Raw genomic sequence first — 20965 nt, forward strand, 5'->3', positions numbered from 1 at the left:
ACAAATCATCAACATAAACATTGACAAGAATTGGGGACAAAATTCCTCCTTGTCTAACACCATCACTAACTCCAACCAGGGCAGAAATGCAACAGCTTGCAATGTCTGCTTGTCTTTAACAGTTAAACCAGAAATTTCATGATGTATTTGGCACCCCTCCTTGACTGAACTTAACAAGTAACTTTATAAATTACACACCTAAATGCTTTGGAGGCATTGATAAAAAGTGATGAATTCTGTCTTCTACATTGGTTTAAAGTTTATTTCAAAGAATATATACAAAAATCAGCACCATGCTTGAGTTTGAAGTCAAAGTGATTATCAGTGAAGTTAATGAACATATGTAATCTATGGAGCCAGTTTCTTTCTAAAACTTTTGACGTTGTCTTCGCTAATAGTGTTGGTCTGTAGTTATCAAGACTGCTGACTTTCCTAGCCTAATCCTTAATGATCGGCACTAACAGAACAGATAACACTGGGTCTGGCAACAAGCCATGGATCATGCAACCAGTAAAACAGATGGAAAGAAATGGATGCCAGCTTATTACTGGCATGTTTAAGATGTTCAGCAAAAATATGGTCTAACCACATGCTTTTTTTTATCTGGTAGCTCAAGCATTGCTTGATATAACTCATGTGCCATAATGACCATGCACAGAATAACATTTGCAAAATATATTGCTATTTATTTTTGTCGGTGAATCATGAAAATATCCACATATGCACTGAATATTAAGGGAAGAACAGAAATGTTAAAAAGCGCCTAAAGAGGTAAACATCCTTTGTTAGGAAAGATCTAGGAATTGTGGGGAAAATATGAAGATGAGTGGCCAGTGGGTCACAATGAGTAAAACCTGTTTCTCGGTAAACAAAACTATTTTTTCCCCTTAGGTTTTAGTAGTCTAAGAGCTTAGCTGATCAGCCTGAATATACACAAATGGCTACAGAAAATAAGCAACTGAATCAATATGTGATTTAAGTTAAGCTGTAAACATTTCTTTCTTTTCACTCTGATCTCCCAGTCAGCTACACAACAGCTTTGAAGAAGCAAGTGGATTTTTTTCACAGCATGTCAAAAGATCAACACTGTCCGTCCTCTGTTGCTTCACACTATTCATCTGCTGCAGAGTGAATGGCAGAGCATTCACTCTGAAGTGTAGAGAGCATATAAAGGCCCTGCTTTACAAATAAAAGGTTCAGAGGAGCAGCGAGGGAGATGACAGATAAAGGGTTTTGGAAGCTTTATGGAAAGTGTGTATTTGTAATAACTTGGTCATGTTGGGCATTCTTTAGAGTTTGTCTGTTTTTAATAAAGCTGTGTTTCACATGTTGGGGAGCTTGCGCTGGTGGCGACAAAGAAATTGGTAGGAAGAGTCAATTGCAACTGTCTTTCTTGAGTAGTTAAACAAAAATAAAAAAACCTCACTTGCCAACAATGGCCATTAAAAGTGAAAGCTCTGCACTGTGGAAACACTGAAAAGCAGTTGTTTTTTTTTTACTATACTGTGAAATTCATTTTGTGTATGGTTGAGACAAACTGGCTCCTTCATAGGTAGTCTGAGTTTCTCAACGTCTTGCTCATGACAAATGGATGACGGCAGAGTGACAGGTGGGTTGGTTCTGTGTCTGTAGTGATTTGGACATTGTTTAAAAAGGAGCTGAGTCTTAGGGGATACCGATGCTAGGCATGCTTACCTCGCACTGTGCACCATTGTACACTCTTAAAAAAAACATCTTAAAAAAACCCCTGTAAATTTACATTGCCTTTTCAAGTGATTTTAAACATTAAATTAGGAACATGTTAATGTGATTAAACAATGAAATTATCTATAAATAGGGAAAAAAAAATCCTAAAAAAACAGTAATATTCCGGCAGCTGGGGCGCCAAAATACTACCGTAAAATAACAGAAAATAACTTTCTCATGAAAATACAGTTATTTTCAGTAATGAAAATAGAGTTTGTTGCGCAAATTTTACATGGGATTCTGCCTTTTCCAAGTGCTTTTAGACATTAAATTAGGAACATTTTAACGTGATCAAACAATGAAATTACCTATAAACAAGGTCACTGAATGTTGCAATATGAATCATAATACATAAATGTACAGAAATATACAGTTAACAGTTGGTTTAAATAATAATGGATTGCATGCTCTGAGACAGGCTGGCGAGGCTGCCATATCGCAGCATCGGCCCCTCTGGCTATCACCAGTAGGCGGAGAGTCTTGACCACGGACACAATACCGAGAGTGTCCGAGCCGGGGCTCGAACCGGCAACCTTCTGATCACATGCAAACTGCCAACTCTTGAGCCACGATCGCCCTAAATAGCAATGATAATAATACTTATGTGATGTAACACAAGCTTATAGGGATCATGTTGTATGCTTTTCCATAGCATTACATTTGAATTCAACAGTTCAATCTTTCAAATAACAGACAGATATTTGTGAAATCATGATACATTTGTGAATGTATTTTAACAATCTAAATATGCATATGTACAGACAGATACATTTAATAATCATGAAAATTATGTTGTATTACATTACAGTGATTTAACGTTAATTTACATTCAAAATGTGAAGTCAAAGTCTATTTACGTAACTTTAATGATATTCTAGAAGAACAGAACATTACTGTAAAATGCAGTAAAATACTTTTATATTAGGATTTTTTCCTACAGTGCAGCCATACCCGCGACCTTGTTGTTGTTAGTTCACATTCATTGGCCGATGCTTAGCGTCATGTTATTATGTGTCCAAACATCCAACATCCATGTCACATTGTTTTCATGGTCACACCCTCACCCCAGGTGTAGAGGCCTATTTCTGTTCAAGAATGTTGTGAATACTTTGAGATTTATATTAATTGCAATTCCTACCTCTACATTTATTTTTAAAAATATATAATTAGCACAGCGTGGCCATGCAATGTTTTATATGTTTTTTTTAGTTTTTATTCCTATTAATTATATTTTCACTTGTTACCTCTGAATTATTGAATCAGACCTAGATGACATGAAATTTTCAGCAAAATTATAATTCAGATACTCCTTTAATGATTGATTATTCTCATTAATTTTTGATCATTTTACATATTTTTCCATAGTATTACATTTGAATTTAACAGATCATTCTCTCACATAACAGACAAATTTTTGTGAAATTATGATACATTTCTGAATGTATTTTTACAAAATCTAAATATGCATATTACTTTTGACATGTAAAATCACAGTCTACTTATGTAAATTTAATGATATTCTAGAAAGACAGTACAAAACTGTAAAATATACAGTAAGATACTTTGACATTACTATTTTTTGGAACAGTGTACCTACTCACACCTCCTCCACGGCCATTTCATGGCCCAAGTGCACTTCACTTTGTCTCAGCATCTCAACTCATCCCTCTTATGCGTTCTTTCTCTCTCTCTCAGACACATTTGCACCCTTGAAACATGATCTTGCAGAGCACCAGGTTTGTGATTTTTATGACTTAATTAGGGAAGCAGTGAGACGCGATCTGCTCAGATGTTTGTAAATTACTTAATGTGACTTTTACAGAGGCAGATGTAGATGAGGATGACTGGAGTTCTGTGATGTGGTGCAGACATTGATTACATAACACAGTACAACTGAACCACACCCATGTTCACCAGATCCCAGTTCACTTAACTGCATCGTGGCACAGCACGGAATGATCACACTAGTCACACGTACTGGAGTGTGGGGGGGTCTAATGTGTTTGGGCACGGTATGAATCATCTAGTGTTCGTATACACTTGCAGTGAAGTTCTCAGGTATTCTGGATGCATTTAATTGAGAGGCCACAGGCTAGGTAGACCACAGGCAGGTAGATGTCTACTATAAAGGGATGATCCCTCTTTCCAGGGAATTCTATGGGATTATTCAGCACTGGGATTCACAATATTTCAACAGAAAGAATGTCTCCTGCAGAGCAAGTTGTATTTCATGTTGTTTGTAATTGTATTGTTGTCAGTGAGTTTCTTCAAGACCATTTTAGACCGCTAACCATGAAATCAATGGCAGAAAAGTAAAATTATTTGAAAATGAAGTGTTTAGAGAATTTAAAAAGATTCTAACACTATCTCAAATAATTCTGAGACTCATAGTTTTTGTTCATTTAGAAAGTTTAAACAATCAAAAGTACCTTTAAAGTGATTAAGAGTGCTTCCTTAAGCTTCATGGCCACTGTGAAAGGATTTATTTCTTTGGTAGAAAATAGGTACAGCTACTGAAAATGCTGAAAGTGGGGTTTGTGAATTATCCAGAGTAATTTAGGACATTGTTTTCAAAGACAGAATCAGCTGCACGGTCTTTCATTTCTAATGAAATTTTAATTAATTCTTCAAAGCTGCAAGTCCCCTGATTTTGTGTGGGAGATGTAGTGTGAATCCACTCCTTAAAAATGGCTGAACAGATGTAAGGAACGTTGCTATTTTGGTTTGTATCACTAAGGTGACTGGAGAACTCCAGTAATCTGCAGTGAAGTGCTGCGTATGGCTGCCTGTTCAGTCTAATGAACAGCAGTCCCTGCAGACACACCGTGCGAGTTCTGCTCTTGATAGCAAAGACTTCTCCACACAGACCTTCAGCCTGAAAGACGACCGTGGGAGGCTGATTTCACTTCACCTCTCCATGCAGGCTGAAGAACACCACCGTGTATATGGGAGGACCACAGAAGAGGGCTGTAAGTGAAGTGGTTGGCACAGTTCACGCAGACTCCTCCAGCCATTTGTGTTGGCAGGACACGATGACAGCGTGACCCCCGTTTGCCTGAGAGAGCTCGCAATGACGTGGAGGAATAACAAACAGCTACCTGCCTTGGCAACAGCACAGATGGATCTTAGCAACAGCTTACAGGGTCTAAGGAGTGTGTTCATGCACTAGTTGTCATATAGTAATGATATGTGCCATTTGTTTAGAACAAACTTTGACAAGGTGATTTACATTATCATTTTATTTGTCCTTTCCAACTGATGACTTTATATATATACATCCAACATCGATTCAGGAAACATCTATTTGTAAATCTGTGTGTATATAGCATGTTTCTTTATAGGTATAGCTGTAGGTAGAGCACAAGTCCTGCATTTAATTTCGCTTATAAATTGATTAAGTTTTATACTCAAAGTATTCTACAAAAGCAGTCAGTTGAAAATTAATGAGTTTGAGGGTAAATAAATAATTCACAGAAGGGCTTTTAGTGACCAACGTGGCTTCAGGTTTTACTATAGGTTTTCAGTGTCATGGTGGTGGGATAGTTCCCACGGGGGAACACAGACAGGCTAACATATGAATGGCTGGGCAACTAAGCCTTGCAATTGCTGACCTTTTATAAAATTTGCAAGCAAACCTTTTTAGTAGTTTGAATGATTTTATATTTGCTGTTTGCTTGCTCTCATGTTAGTACTGCCAGGGTTGCCACAGGAGCAATACATTAAAGAAAGACATTAATTTAACACAAATACCAAACAACAGCTACATCTTCTCTTGATGTAATGATGGGGCACTGATGCTGATAAGCCTGTTAAGTGACACAGTCAGCATTTCTGCCAGCCTTGCCTCCGGGCTTTAAATGGACTTTATTTATAGCACTTTTTCCAGTGCACTCATAGTGCTTTATAATTCTATGCATATTGTACAATGCTTTTTCTTACCATGCACACTCACGGGCTGCTGCTTTGGCTACAGCAGCTGTGTTGATTTCAGCTTGTATTATATGTTTTTACCTTCGGTGGATTTTTCATATGTTATAGTTTGTTTGTTTTTTCATTTAAATTCTGTGACTGCTGCCAGTCCATATTTGTCCCCTTTTTAATCTGAACATGATCATAGCTAGAAATCCTAGATTCATGTGACCACTCCTGGCTTTGTTACACCAGAATAGAACAGCAACCTGTTTGCAGCTAGGACAAATTGATGGTTGCCCAGTGATTACAATTAATTTCTTCACATTCAGGAACCAGCTACAAGTAGTTGCAGGGATTCCTTTCAGTCTCAAGGTGATTGTACACATCAGCTGGTGGGAGGCAACCTGTCTCCAAACTATCATGGGGCAACTTGAATGCAATCTCTCTTGGACAAAGACTGGCAAAGGTTTGCATATAATCTTGTGTAACTTATAAATGCAGACGGATTGCGAACACACATCAATCAATCTGAGTCCATCTGCGCCAATGAGTGCAATTTGGCTGCGACATGTCTTTTTGCAACAGAGGACTTAAGTCAACAGCTTGCCAACTGATTGTATAGTAGTGGTTGGTGCTGCTCTCCCAGAGCATTGGGTAGGATTGAGGTTAGGGTTAGCACACTGGGAAAGGAAACATCAGCAACCCAAAACCAGCATCCCCAGAATTAAGTCTTCCACTCCTCCTGCTGACTCTGACTTCAGAAGTTTAATGCGAACTTCGTCATAAGTAGATGGCAACAGATTGGTGATTTTTGCCCATTTATCACAGTTAATTGCCATATTATCACAGACAGATTGCATGTAATTGCCAGCTTGACCCCATTCAGTCACAAATCTGCTCTCAGTCTGCCATCAGACTGACTCCGCCTTATTGCTGTTTTATTGCTGTCTGGACGCACCAGAGTCGCTTTGAAACAATTGACTGTGAGAGGTCACTTGTTCATTGCAGTCGCCAACAATTTTCTTTTCCAGTGTGACTGTAGCATAAAAAAGTTTAAAAGATGGATAATGGAAACAAGTTATCCTTAGACAACAAAAACTTTAACTCCTCAATGTATTTCTCTGAAACAATACTCTGAAGAAATGCAAAAATAAGCTTAATATTCTGGGGTGCCTGGAGTTTAGGAGTGAGTTGGTCTTTTAAGCTATTCAAGCTATTTCTGTCTGATCTTGCAGTGACTTGAGTCAGAGCGACACGACAGACCTCAACTGGTCAGAGCTTAGAGTCTTTCACAAGTAGGGATGGTCCAGCAACCAGCTACCCAAAGCAAAATGTAGAATCTATTCTTGCGCATAAATTCGTGTGTATGCTAGTGGCTGGTCTGTGACTGTGGACCTTTCAGTTGGAACAGTATGGGCTGCCTGTTCTCTGGATTCTTTCTTTTGCCATGCAAGCCAGAAAGCTCTCTGCTCCTATTAGTCAACGTCACAAAACAAATTGTGGAGATTGTCATAGGAGGTCGAGAGAAGTTAAAAATATCAGTTCTGGCGGGCTTGTCTTTTTGTTAGAATGTCACAAGGTGTCTAAGACGTGGCTTCGGTGGTTGTTGCTACATGGGATAAAATGTATCCCAGGGCCCTATGCTTATTTTTGGACCCACTGCTCTACATCTTCTCAGCTTCCACTGTGTAGTCTGAACTTGGCATTAGCATCTGCATTATGTGTGCACTTCTTTATCTCGGCTTGAGAACATGTGATGCATATTTGGGAAGCCCCAGACAAATGCTGAGTCACTTTTACTGTCAGGGCAAGAGATTAATCCTTCACACTAAACTGACAGACACATCGCATCTTTTATTTCCCCTCTGTGAGCCGCTGACCTCTGAGAAACACCCTAGCTGCTTCGTACAACAAGAAATACAGCATTCTAAGAGGTCTTTAACTTCAAGTTCAATCAGCAGTAACCTATAAATCCTGCTTTATAGTTTCTGATTCAATCGATGGTTTGTTATACTTTTACTATTGCATCTGCTGTGTCACACTAGCATTTTTTCTTTTTCATGATACATTGATATGGTGGTCCCTGAATATACTTTGGTTAAGACAGTAATAATTTTCTGTTTTAAAAGAAAGCTAAAATGGTTGCTGATTACTGATAGGGACCTGTTTCTAAGCAGTCCTGCCCACCTTCTAGAGAATCACTCTGCTGTTTGTCTTAATGAACTGCAACAAAGAAATACTATGCTTTCAAGACGCACAGATAAGAGGAAGTAAAAAAAAACTAAAGCAAGAAAATTGGTGGAAAATTATGGTTATGGTTTTGCATGATAGTCCAGCAACTTTTCTGTAAAGCTCACCTGTGTTTGGCACAACCAGCCTCCCTCCATGGTGACCAAACACACCGGTGGTCCTCAGCGGCTCTTTGCAGGAGCTGAAGGGCCCATTGAGGGTAAGCAGGCCCTTCTTCCTTCTGTCCATGGTGCTGCAATAGTCCCGGCTCAGATCTCGCGGGAAGGTCTCGGCTGGGGCTTTGGCGTGGAACTCCGCCCTCTCGGCCACACCTAGTGAAACCATAAAGGAGCTCTGAACTTTGACCTTGATGTCTGGCAGGGGGTCAAAGAGCTCTTTATCTGTGCTGTCCTGGAAGCAGAGGGGAGTGCTGTATGTCCGGCCCACTGTTAAGTCTGGCTGCATGGAGGAGTTGAGAAGCAACGGGTTTCCTACAGAGATGGAAAGACAGCACACAAGTCACCTAGAAGCCCTGCTCACAAGGGACCTGTATTAGGCAGGGAACTCATTTAACTAATGAATCAAAGCCCTACCTAAACAGCACTCACATGGGATAATGAAATTCACTGTTGTCCCAGATACAACTAAAAAAGGTCAAGATTGTACGATTCTGGTATTTTTTAATGCCTTGATTTAGGAAAGAAAAAAGAAGAAGAAGAAGAAATTCAAAGATGTTTAAAAGCTGAAAAACATCTTACTTAAATTAAATATTATCCAGGCTCTCTGTCTGCAGCACAGTGCAGCAGATTACATTCAACTGAGTTGTCATTTCACCAAAAAAAAAAGAACAAAATATTAAAATCAGCGTTAATATTTAAAATTAATACAAATATCTGGATGTCCCCAGATAGCACTGATCCAGGTCAGTTCAGGTTTAAAGGCCACATCGCTCGAAAATTCTTGCAGCTGACCAATGAAATTCCAGCAGCAATTAAAACAACATGCCCGGGCAGGCAGCCGCTACATCAGAGGTAAGGGAGCACAACCTGGACAGAAGGTCCAGGGCTCTGAGCCACGGTCAGAGCGTTAGATTTAATTACCAAGCACACCCACAGCTTGATCTCCATAATCCATCTGCTGGAGTCAGCTCCTCTGGACACCCAGTTGTCCTCCTGAAGGACAGGAGGGAGGGCCACGAGGATCTATGTGACCGCTCTGTAAATGAGGGGAGTCCTTCATCTCCCAGCATGAACCCAGCAGCAGCCTACTGAGGGAGGTGAGAGGGAGGCGTCTTCATCTGTGACCATTAGATTTGACGACGCTGCCAAACAGAGCAAGGAGCACGCCGCATCGATTTGGCAGACGTGCTGTGCCCCTCGATGAGCCAGCCAAGATAACAGTGAAGTCATTGAGTCCTTGCTGCCCAGCTGTTGCCAGGCGAGGGGTGCAAAGCAGGAGGCTAATGTTGTTTTATTTTTAGGGAAGTCATTAATTACCTGGTATGTGATTTGTGATGAGGATCTTGGAGTGTGTGTTGCTTTTTCACTTATTCTTTCAAAACTTTATCCCTTATTTTTTCCTGTCACAGTTAAAAGGTTGCTGGTTTAATTCCAGGAGAACATATAAATCCCTTTTAAGATGATGGCAGGAAGGGTAACCCGAGTACCCTGTACCCTGAGCAAAGATGTGTTCACTTGAAAAATTACCACTGTTTTTGTGAAACGTGGTCAGTTCTGTTAGTGTTAGAATATGTTAGTGAATCAGTTTCTGTATCAACAGCTTGTGGTTGCTACACCTACAATGTGCATACTGCCATGTCTCTATTTGTCTTTATAAGGAAACAGGTTGTTGTTAAAGAGAAGCCTGCACTGCTAAGGGGGGAAACAACAAACAAAAATCAAAAAGCAGGAGAAAGTCAGCTGAAAAAACTGAAACAATGAAGTCCAAAAAGAGAGCCAGAAAGCGAGTGTAGGACTGACATAACAAAAAAACAAGAAAAACAAAACAAAAAACACCATCAACCATTTTTTCCATCTAAAATTTGGCATTTCCATTACCAAAAAACAAGGTCTAATGGGTTGTCTGCACTGTTGGTTTGTTATGTTTTGTTAAATACAAGAAAATTATAGTTTTCCCTCCACAGTTTGAGTATGGTGTCATACTCTCCTCACCATGTGGCAAAAGCATGAACCATGTTCATGAAGTAAATATTACAAAACTATATCAAAATAATATATTGTTACAAAATCCTCAGCAGCTCTTTGAGTGCTCAGATAGAGTAGAAAAGCGCTATATAAGAACCAGTACATTTACCATTTACAGTTCTGCTCACAGCACAGCAGTGTGCCTCTGTGTACCATGTGGAAACCACTGCAGTATACTGTATTAATATCATTGCAGATTTAACATACTTTATCATTCACCACTCTAGTGCCTGCATTCCAGATGACAAAGCACCAGCACATATGATGCAGGTAACATTACCTGGTAATTGCCACTAAAGATGATGTTCCCAAAGAAATTGATAAAAAAAAAAGACGCATTTTTCATTTCAAGTGAACCCACAGGCAGCTCTGCTGATATTCTGGCTCTTGGTCAGAGCCGCACTCTGGTGGACATTACCCCTCTGCAGCTGACATTCGATCACTGCTAAATTTTCTCCCCTCCGGTCGAGTGGAGAATGATCTGATTATCGCTTGAGTGTGCATCTTTAAGAATGGCGCAGTGAAAATGGAATGGCAGTGGTGAGATGAGAGAAGTTAATGAAATGTACCTCAGGTTGAATACCTTGAGGGATAGGTTTGGAATTGGGCTTCTGATTAAAAATCACTCAGAAGGAGAAGTAATGCACAGAGACAGGTTCAGGTCCAAAGACTCATTCTGCACTCTGATAGCAGAGAGCCATCCGAAAGCATTTAAGAACTTCTTTAAAAAAAATTCTTGCTAGTAATTATTGGGCATGAAAATGCTATTAAGATACAATTAAACAAAAACTTTGTAAGGTCTTTCCATCCTCAAGGAAGCATTTAATTTCTTGCCATGTTTATACAAAGGATTGTAAAACTTTAACAAGCAGGCCTGTATAAAATGCCTCAACAACTTCCTTCAAAAGAAACTGCGGGAAAGAGATGTGGAAGAAGGTGTTCTACATTTCAATAGAAAATGGAAAGGAGTGATTGTGGCTGGTCGAGGGCACAGCAGGCAGGCTGTAAGGAGAACTGGCCTATTTAAATAGGATTAATGACCTGCTGAATGTAGACCTGGTGTTTTGTCTCGCACCTTTCCAATGCCATGACAACGGGTGGGGCTAGACCGGCTCCCTAGGCCTTGGAGGTGCTGTGGGGTAGAGTGTAGGCCCCTAATGGGACTCTTCACGGATGCACTGAGGATGAATCACCTGTCAGCGCCATGGCTATCACATGCACTAACCCAGAAGTGTTAGGAACAGTCATGTGGATGCCTGTAGCGAGGCTGTCTGAGATGGCCACAGTCGTCAACCAAAGTTACCGCTGCACCCAACAGAAATTGAATTGATGTTCACTGTTCCATACCCATCAGTGGCTTAGGCCAGTGTAATCTAATGGAGAATATTGGTTGCCTGACATTCAAATGTGTGGTCTGCAGGGAGGAGGGGTGGTAGTATAGGTGTCTATCAGAGATTGATTATCTACCACTTCACAATAACAGACGAGCAGGTCTGTCAAAATAGAAGGACTAGTTCTTTCGCTGATTATGGAGGGATAAATCCTAAGCAGATAGGGAGGCTGCACACATTCTGCTTGATGCAAACAAATGCCATCAATCACCTGGTGGCCCTGTCAGAAAGGTCTGTGATGATGCTGCCGTTTGGCCTTGTGGTCGCTGTCTCGTGTCAACACGCAGTCGAAGGCACTCTCTTACCTTGTCTGGTGTTCTTGAAGTTGAAAGACTGGAAACCCCCGGTGAGCGCAGAGGAGTCAATAACGTCCACGCCGTACTCGCTGTGATTTTTCCTGTACAGCATGACAGCCACCACAAGGATTGCAACGGTGATTATGCCGGCTCCAAGGCCTGAGTACAGAGCCACATCATTGGAGCTCTCCATACCTGAGACACAAGACACACACAAAAAATGGCTACCTTCAATTCTCTTATTCCTCAAGAAGCACTTCAAGTAATGGCCTAAGGGAATAGGACAAAATAATGGCCAGGCAATCAATGTCCATTTATGTTGCTCAAATTCAACATAATCAGTGCTTTAATTCATTGTTTAGGTACTCTAAACAATGTTTAAAAAGAGCAATACCACTGTGACTGTGGGTCAAGGCTACATTAGATACTGTCCAACACATAACTGAAACAATCTCAAACTCAGTTGTGGGCAGCATAGTTGTATTGTGGGTTCAAAAGATGAGAAATGCTTGGAATACAATGTTCTGCTGCAATAATCTAACACTTTTCCTGTCCAATACTGAATAGGTCAACAAAATTCAACATTTATGGCCAAGCTTCAGTCTAATGGAACTGGAGCTCAGCGTCAGCTATAAAAGTAAACAAATGGAGAAAAATGGAGAAACTACTTTGGTAGTGACAAGTTTAGCAAGAAAATAAGGTTAGGTTAACCGGCTAGCTGCATTGCTGAGTGTTGATGATTTTGTCAACGAATTTACCCAAACCTCAAAACCTAATCTATGTAACTCACTGTAGCTATCCAAATTGAATACTTTATCAACTAACATTAGGAACCAGACTCTCACAGCTAGATAGTATTTAGCTACCAGCTGTAGATAGCTTGAATTTTCACAAAATCGTATCTGTAATATAATCATTTAATAGTGTTAAACAAAAACAAGACTAGCATTTAGATTCTGCAAACTATTTTTGCGCTATTATACTGATACTGAGGGATACAGTATGTGCAATGTTCTTCAAGTTGTTGTAGACCTACATTGCACAATACACCATGATAGTGTAGATCAGCACCATCTAATATACGTCTTATCACTCTCACTCTTTTATCCGATGTTAGCTTGCAGTGTAGTGCCACAAGCAAGGAACAACAGCTCACTTAACAATTAATACCAAGGTTACCCACAGATCCTTTAAGACTGTAATGTAAATAATTTTATCAGCCACATTTTATTAATTTGCAGGATATAATTTCAGTTTTAATATTATTTTTCTGTAAATGAATCACTTTACCTAAACAGAAAGAAGCTGACCCAGTGAAAGACTTTTTCCTTAATGTTGTGTAGAAAAGAGCATCGCCTTAGTTGTGATAATAAAGACCCACAGAGAGTGAAGATGAGATGGAGAAAAACAGTGGAGAAAATGATGTTATTATGTGGACATACAAGAGCCAATTCAAGCAAGTTTTGGGTTAGTATGAAAATAAAGCAAGAAGGAGGAAATGAGGTATGACATCCAATATTCACATGGCAGCTAGAGAAGCTACAGTGCTACAGTCAAGTTGATATCAAAAGATATCTACTTGACTGTAGCACTTTAATAGCACTGTAGGTCTTCTTACTCCATCCATAATTTTACTTAAAATATACTTACTATACTAGTAAGTGTCTTACTAGAAATACAATTTCATTATTTATTTATTTATTTATTTATGTATTTAAATTGTTTTGGAGTCGTTAAAAATAACTCACAATTGTCCTCAGATTTTTCAGATTGTCACTACAAGGCTCCTGTTTGAAACTGCTTGGGCTACATGCATCTTGCTTTAGTAATGCTTTACCACTTTGACCCTGATTGTTTTTAATGCTTGATTTTTGGTTGTTTTCCAAAAAAATGAAAATTGCGAAAGTAATACCACTATATAAAAGTAATGACAAACACAGTTTTACCAATTATAGGCCTATTTCTCTACTGCCTCAATTCTCAAAAATTCTAGAAAAACTTTTTAATTCAAGATTAGAAAAATTCCTTGAAAAACATCAAATAATAAATGTTGGTCAGTATGGTTTCAGAACGCAAAGAACCACTTCAATGGCGATAATTGAGGCAGTAGAAGAAATTACTGATACACTGGATAAAAATAAATATGCAGTTGGTATTTTTGTTGACCTCAAAAAGGCCTTCGACACAATCAATCACTCAATTTTACTGGATAAATTGGAAAGATATGGTATTCGAGGGAAAGCTGGTAACTGGTTAAAAAGTTACCTAACAGGTCGGGAACAATATGTTAGCATAGGGCATTACCATTCAGAGAAACTTGGTATTACATGTGGTGTTGGGACCAAAACTTTTCAATGTATACATAAATGATATTTTTGATGTTTCTCAAGTACTTAAACTCATACTGTTCGCAGATGACACCAACATATTTTTCAGTAGCGATGATTATACTGATCTTGTAATGACCGTAAACAGGGAGCTAAAATTAATAAAAAAAATGGATGGACATAAATAAATTATCATTAAATATAAATAAAACTAAAGCAATGTTTTTTGGTAATTTAAAATATAATGTAGAATTACCAATTATCATTGAAGGTGTACCAATTGATAATGTGAGTGAAAACAAATTTTTGGGAGTTATAATTGATAACAAAATTTCATGGAAACCCCACGTCAGACACATAAAAACCAAAATTTCCAGAAGCCTCGCAGTTTTGAACAAAGTGAAACAATTCCTTGATAAAGATGCACTTCGTACTCTGTACTGTACCCTGGTTCTTCCATATCTTACATATTGTGTGGAAGTGTGGGGAAATACATATAAAAATACAACTAATCCATTAGTCACAGTACAGAAACGAGCACTGCGTATTATTCACAAGGCTGGTTATCTAGATCATACTCACAAATTCTTTCTTCAGGCAAAGTTACTTAAATTCCAGGATCTGGTTAATTACAATACATCCATAATTTTGTATAAAGCTTTTACTAAACTTTTACCGGCAAATTTACAAACTAGATTTGAAATTCGAGAAAAGGTTTATAATGTGAGAGGCTTTGGAGAATTCAAATTACCCAGAACTCGAACAACCCGTAAAGGCTTTTGTGTGTCTGTATGTGGTGTGAAAATCTGGAACAGTCTGAGTTTACAATTGAAACAATGCAAAAATATTCATAGATTTAAATTTCTCTACAAACAGTTGGTCTGGTCACAGTATACTCAATGATGGGTTTTAGTGTGTTCTGTAATGTCTGTCCTCTTACCATTGCTGGTATGGATTCCAAAATAAAAAATAAAAAATAAAGTGTGCGTATGTATGTACATATATGTACTTGTGTGTGTAGATATATATGTATGTATATGTATGTGTGTCTGTTACTTGTAGTTATTACTGCCTGTTACCTGTGGTAATGCAATTTATAATTTATATATTCTGTATTCAGTTATGAAGGCTCTAATTGTTGGTTGCGAGCTGCCGCTTAGATGCTTGTATCTGCCCGGGGCTGTTGATGGGTCTGTATGCAATGATGGGCGTAGCTGCGGGAAGTTTATTGTTTTTTTTTGTTGATGAGTGAGTATAGGGGTGGGATTTAATAAGTTTTCTTCGTCCCACTCCTTTTTCAGGCAAGTTTTGTTTTTTGTTTTGTGTATTTTATGTTCAATATAGGTATTTGTTGTGCCTGAAAATGAATAAATAAATGAAATGAAATGAAATGAAATTACAAGTGCCTCTGCATCATATTAAAAGTTTAGTTTAACAAATCTGATTTTACTTTGAAAAAGTACCATCAAGTCATCCATTATCTAGAAAATGTGATAAATAAATACTTATATCAACTTCATACTTTACATTCATCATTTTATATTTAGCCAAATGAATCACAATCAAACAAAGAGTGTAGGGTTGAGAAATCAAAGGTTACCACACACACACACACACACACACACACACACACACACACACACACACACACACACACACAGTGTGTGTGAGGAGTTCAGTCATTTGGGAGGGGCTCAGAGTAGAGCTGCTACTCTCACATTGAAAGGGAACAGCTAAGGCTGTTGCCTTCTGGGTAAAGTTTTCCAACTGGGCATATCTTACTGGGAGGAGGCCTCGGTGTAGACCTGGGACCCGCTGGAGAGATTACATCTATCAGCTAGCCTGGGAAAACATTTTTCTTGGAAAAGCTGAAGTAGGTGGTGAGAGGGAGGTCTGAGCTTCCCTGCTGCTGCCCCCATGACTTCAGATAAGTGGAAGAAGATGAATGATTTTTTTTTTAATTTTAGATTTAAATTTTTATTTTGGTGGTTGTCATGAATTTTCAAACAGCCTACATCACTCATAATGCACGACACACTTTTCAGTGTACTTTATTCGTTTTTCGGATGTTAATTTGTCATATTTTAGTAATACATGAACTTCTTTTCCTGAGAATTCTCAGGAGGAATAACATCACACAGAGACTGCTGGTGTCCTTCTACAGAGCCACCATTGAGAGTGTTCTAACTTACTGCATATGCATCTGGTACACTAGCTGCACAGGGGCTCAGAGGAAAGCACTCCAAGGGATCATTAACACCGCCCAAAAGATCACTGGCTGCCCTCTCCCCACACTGGAAGTTCTACACAACGCCCACTGTTTTAAAAAGGCCCAAAACATCATAAAAGACACCTCACATCCTGGCCACTCCCTGTTCGAACTGTTGCCCTCAGGCAGACGGTACAGGGCAATCAGAGCAAGGACTAATAGACTCAAACACAGCTGTTATCCAACTGCAATAACACATCTGAATACTACAAAAAAATGTCCATCACGCCACTCTTGTGTTAATCTATGCACGGTCTGAAGCATGTGTGTGGGAATGTATGTGAATGTTTTACTGTTATATCTTATTAGTATTTTAAGTATTCTATCTATTTTATTTATTGAATTTTATTGTTTTATTTATATTTTGATATTGCTAGGGATGATGCAATGATCGGGGACCATTCTTAATTTCGTTGTTCTCATGACAATGACAATAAAGTTTCTGATTCTGATTCTTTTGTAGTAATATTTTTCCATATCATATTCAACCTCGCTTTATTTGAAGTGTTTTTCTTCCTCATTTTCTGGAGTATAACGTGCAATGTTGACAACGCGTGATGTGAGTTGTTGCACATTTAAGCACCATGATTCATTCTTGAAGAATGTGATTAATGGTTTAAAATGCCTTTGTTACTTTCGACATGTTCCTTTAACTTGTTCTGCAATGTAACTTAACAGCTGAGTGTTTCTTAGTTTTAGACCAAGTTTGTCGACTGGAACATCCGTAACCACCACAGTCAATTTTCAATCAAACAGTCAAGATGTTATTGAAGTGCAGACTTTTACTTTTAATTTAACAAAAGTATTACACATTAACTGTTAACAATAACAGCCATTTTCAGAGACTCAGTGTAATTGGAATGAAACATATGGAGCTGATCCCAGTTGCTGAAGCTATTCACTGTAACTCTCAATATGAGGTCCCAATAGATATCAGTACAATCGAAGGAGGCCATCATTACATTGCAAAACAAAGCAGTGCCATCGGAGCGATAGAAAAAACTTTAAACTGACCAAATAAAAAATCTGGTACATTCCTAAAAAGAATGGATGCAACAACACTAAAAGCCCCAAAGGACCACAGACAACAACTGCAGTGGTCGTTCACAGAGTTCCTTCTTTCGTTAACAACAGTTTCTTCAGAGCATCTAACCAAGTAAAGAGGTAGGATTGTCAAAAGCATATCAAAAGTTGGCTACATGAAGAAAAATCTTTGAAGAGATGAAACTAAGATTATCTTGTATCACAATCATGGTAAGAGGACAATATGAAGAAGGAAAAGAGCAGTTTATCACAAACTATTAAATATAGTGGAGGCATGAACGAATGGGCATGTATGACTGCCAGTGGAACACAGCCATTAGTGTTTATTGATAATGTGATTGCTGATAGACGCAGCATGAATTCTTAAAGGTACAGGGCTATATTCTCTGCTCACGTTCAACCAAATGCTGCTAAAGTAGTCAGACAGCACTCCACAGTACAAATGGACAATGATCCCAAACATACGGCAAAAGCAACCCAAGTTACATGTCAGTCACTTGATCGTAACCCAATAGAGCATGGCTTTCAGTTACTAAAGAAAAAACTAAGAGAGAGAAACCCACGAACAAGCAGCAACTGAAATAACTGCCAGGAGAAAACCATATTTAGTGATATTCATTGGTCTTAGACTAAAGGAAGGCATTAACTACAAGAGATTTTTATAAAGATTAAAAACAAATCTTTATATTTCAAGTCATGCTTGTTTGTCAAATTGCTTTTGAGACTCTGAGAATGGGGAACTATGTGTAAATATGCTGGTAATTACTAAATAGTTTATGTAAAATTTTTCTTAAAGTTTTGTTAAACTTGAGCTGGAATTTTGTACTTGAACTCTATCTTTATCTTAGTCTTGACCTTAACTTAGTCTGGTTTAAAAACCACCAGGGTGTAGCATATTGGAATTAACTAGAAAGAAAATGTCAGTCAAATACTTACAAACCTAAATTTTGTGACTTTGTGAGAATATGGTGAGAGGAGTAGACCATAATGTTAAACTGTGGCATATTACACTAAAGCTAGTAACAGTGAGAGTGATTAGCCTTACTGTCTTTAGACCTACTGGTCTATGTCCAATAGCTGTGATGGATATCTCACAGGAAAGGCAATCAGACCCCATACAGTGATTGCTTGCCACATATAAGCTTTATGCAATCCCCATTCAATCATTTAAGCTTTTGTAGTAGGCACAACTTTCATGTTGAAGTGGCAACCTAATGGAGCTACAATAACACCTGACAATCACTTACTTGGACTAACTCTGGCAAGTGATTGAACGCCACCACAGGAATGCAAGGACAGCGCTGTAAATTGCTCAAATTAGCTCATTTGCAATGATTACAAATCATTAATCCTCCACAACATAGCACATGTTCACTTGTCACAACCAATATATCTCATGGCTCAAAGTAGAAACACAGCTGTGATGTCACGGTTGTCATAAAAGTTCAGCACTGAATAATGACATGAATTTGTAATGAGCATTTGCTGGGTTAACACCAGAGCTGCTTAGATCAAGGTGAACTAAATATTGTAATTCATAATGTGTCCATTTCCAGAGTATATGCTAAGAGAATGCAAAGGACTGTCACTCCTCTAGTTTGCCTATAGCATTTCTTGCGCTCAAAATTAAGGGCATATAACATATCAATGGCAGGTGGGAGGGCAGGGGAGTAGAAGATGAAAGAAATCCACAGTGGAAGACTCACTTTGAGGTTTAACGTCATGTAGCAGCTTTCGATCTGCAAAGACAGAGAGATAGAATGAGACAAAGAGGAGAGAAAGTGGTGATTAAAGTCTGAGCCTCTATCAAATGTGGTCTCAGATCCAACACCCTGAACAGAGGGAAGCTCTTCTACTGACTGTACTTACAAACGATATATTGGATCTCATAATGGCCTGGAAGGTTTTAATATAGTTATCAAAGCATCACAGATAAAGAAGGTGAGGTATAGATTGTATAAACTCATCTCTGAGTGAACTAATGATCTCTAATGTTTGAGGACTGAGTCGTACTTTTCTACCAGACTACACTGATCACCCATAACATTAAGACTAGAGCTGGGCGATATGAGATTTTTTCATATCACGATATGTTTTTTTCATTTCAGGCGATAACGATATCTATCACGATATAAGCCAAATAACTATATTTGTAAGATTTAAATGTGCTGTTGCTCACAAGTAAAATGTGAAATAATCAGCAGCTTGTTTTTATTTAAATATTTATTTCCCATAATAAGTTCAACAGGGTAGATGTACTTAAGGAACATGAGACTTTTTCAGATAAATAAAGGCAAATATTGCAAACTACACAAAAGGCAGCCGCTAAAGCGTTTAAGTTTCAAAACAGAACAAACGAAACAGACTACTAAATTGTCAATTCCACTTAGAAACAAAATATTAATTCTAAAAATAAATCTTAGTTTGTTTTACAGAAGAACAGACAAAACTGACTAACTTTTGTCAATATCAAATAAACTGAGAACTAAAAGGAAATTCTCAATCTCTCCTTGTTGTATAGCTTAGCTTTTCAAACAGTTTTAACAGTTACTTTAGTCTGACAAAAGCCGAATGACGAATTAGCGCTTCCAGTCAGAGACTGAGGCTACGTCCACACGTACACGGGTATTTTTGAAAACGGAGATTTTCCGTTTTCGTTTTAAAAAATAATCCCGTCCACACATAAAGGCAGAAATGAAGGAAAACGCTGCTATGAACATGCCAAAGCAGCAGGTGGCGCTAGATTCCTAACCGTGCAGAAATGTTGGCCAATCAGAAGTCTAGAAGCCTCGGTGGGAAAAAGTAAACAAAGCTGGGGCATAGAAGCAGAACCGAGTCGTATGTGTGGAGGGACAGTAACTGTGTGTATATGTAAGCATTTAAACACTGCAGAGAGTAGAATTAACAGTAACAGTATTGTAGAAATTCATTTCACCGAAACAATAACGTGGCGCACAGTGTGACGCATGCACCAGTTTATTGTATTTCCAGACTTGCTTTCGGCACAATTTACAGTGCACGCTACTCTGTTTTTTGTCAGACTTGAAATAGCCGAAATACCTTCACACTACGGAACTTCTTTGGCTCTTCCGTTCGACAATCTCTCCGGCATTGGAACCATCATCTGTTTTCTCTTCGGTCACGCTCGGTTGATTTTTCTAATCGGCACACTCATTTCCTCCATTACGCGCTGGCTCCATTACCCGCTGGCTGCTTCCCAAACAAACACACGTGCGGCTTGGCACTTGTGCTGTACGTAACAAGTCACGCGACGTGACGCTGCGGCTGTGATTGGTTCGGCTCTGCGCTACTTAATTTAGATTGGCTGACCTTTTTTTTTTTTTTTTTAAGAGGACAAGAGCGGCGAGGTCTATCGCGATAGCTTAATTTCTCTATCGAGTAAAAGTTATATCGCGATACATATCGTTATCGTTCTATCGCCCAGCTCTAATTAAGACCACTGTCTAACTGTCTAAAATGATTATCTTATTGCATTGCAGTGTTCTGTTGCCTTCCCCAAACTGACAACAACATTCTTTTGGGGGAT

General features: G+C 38.7%; 1 protein-coding gene across 1 annotated transcript in view; it reads right to left on the reverse strand.

Annotated features, from left to right (window-relative positions):
- LOC146620850 (netrin receptor UNC5D-like) overlaps positions 1-20965 on the reverse strand; it is a 283997-nt gene that overhangs the window by 73927 nt on the left and 189105 nt on the right. The window contains exons 8-10 of the mRNA XM_085367098.1: positions 19125-19157; positions 11788-11973; positions 8016-8378 (exon numbers count right to left, since the gene is read on the reverse strand). Coding sequence (XP_085223224.1) covers positions 8016-8378; positions 11788-11973; positions 19125-19157 — 582 coding nt within the window. The remainder of the gene's footprint in view (positions 1-8015; positions 8379-11787; positions 11974-19124; positions 19158-20965) is intronic.

Source organism: Diplotaxodon limnothrissa, linkage group LG12 (genome assembly GCF_057381915.1).
Source record: "Diplotaxodon limnothrissa isolate DT_005_m linkage group LG12, D_limnothrissa_male_GT1.1, whole genome shotgun sequence".
NCBI classification, from domain to species: domain Eukaryota; kingdom Metazoa; phylum Chordata; class Actinopteri; order Cichliformes; family Cichlidae; genus Diplotaxodon; species Diplotaxodon limnothrissa.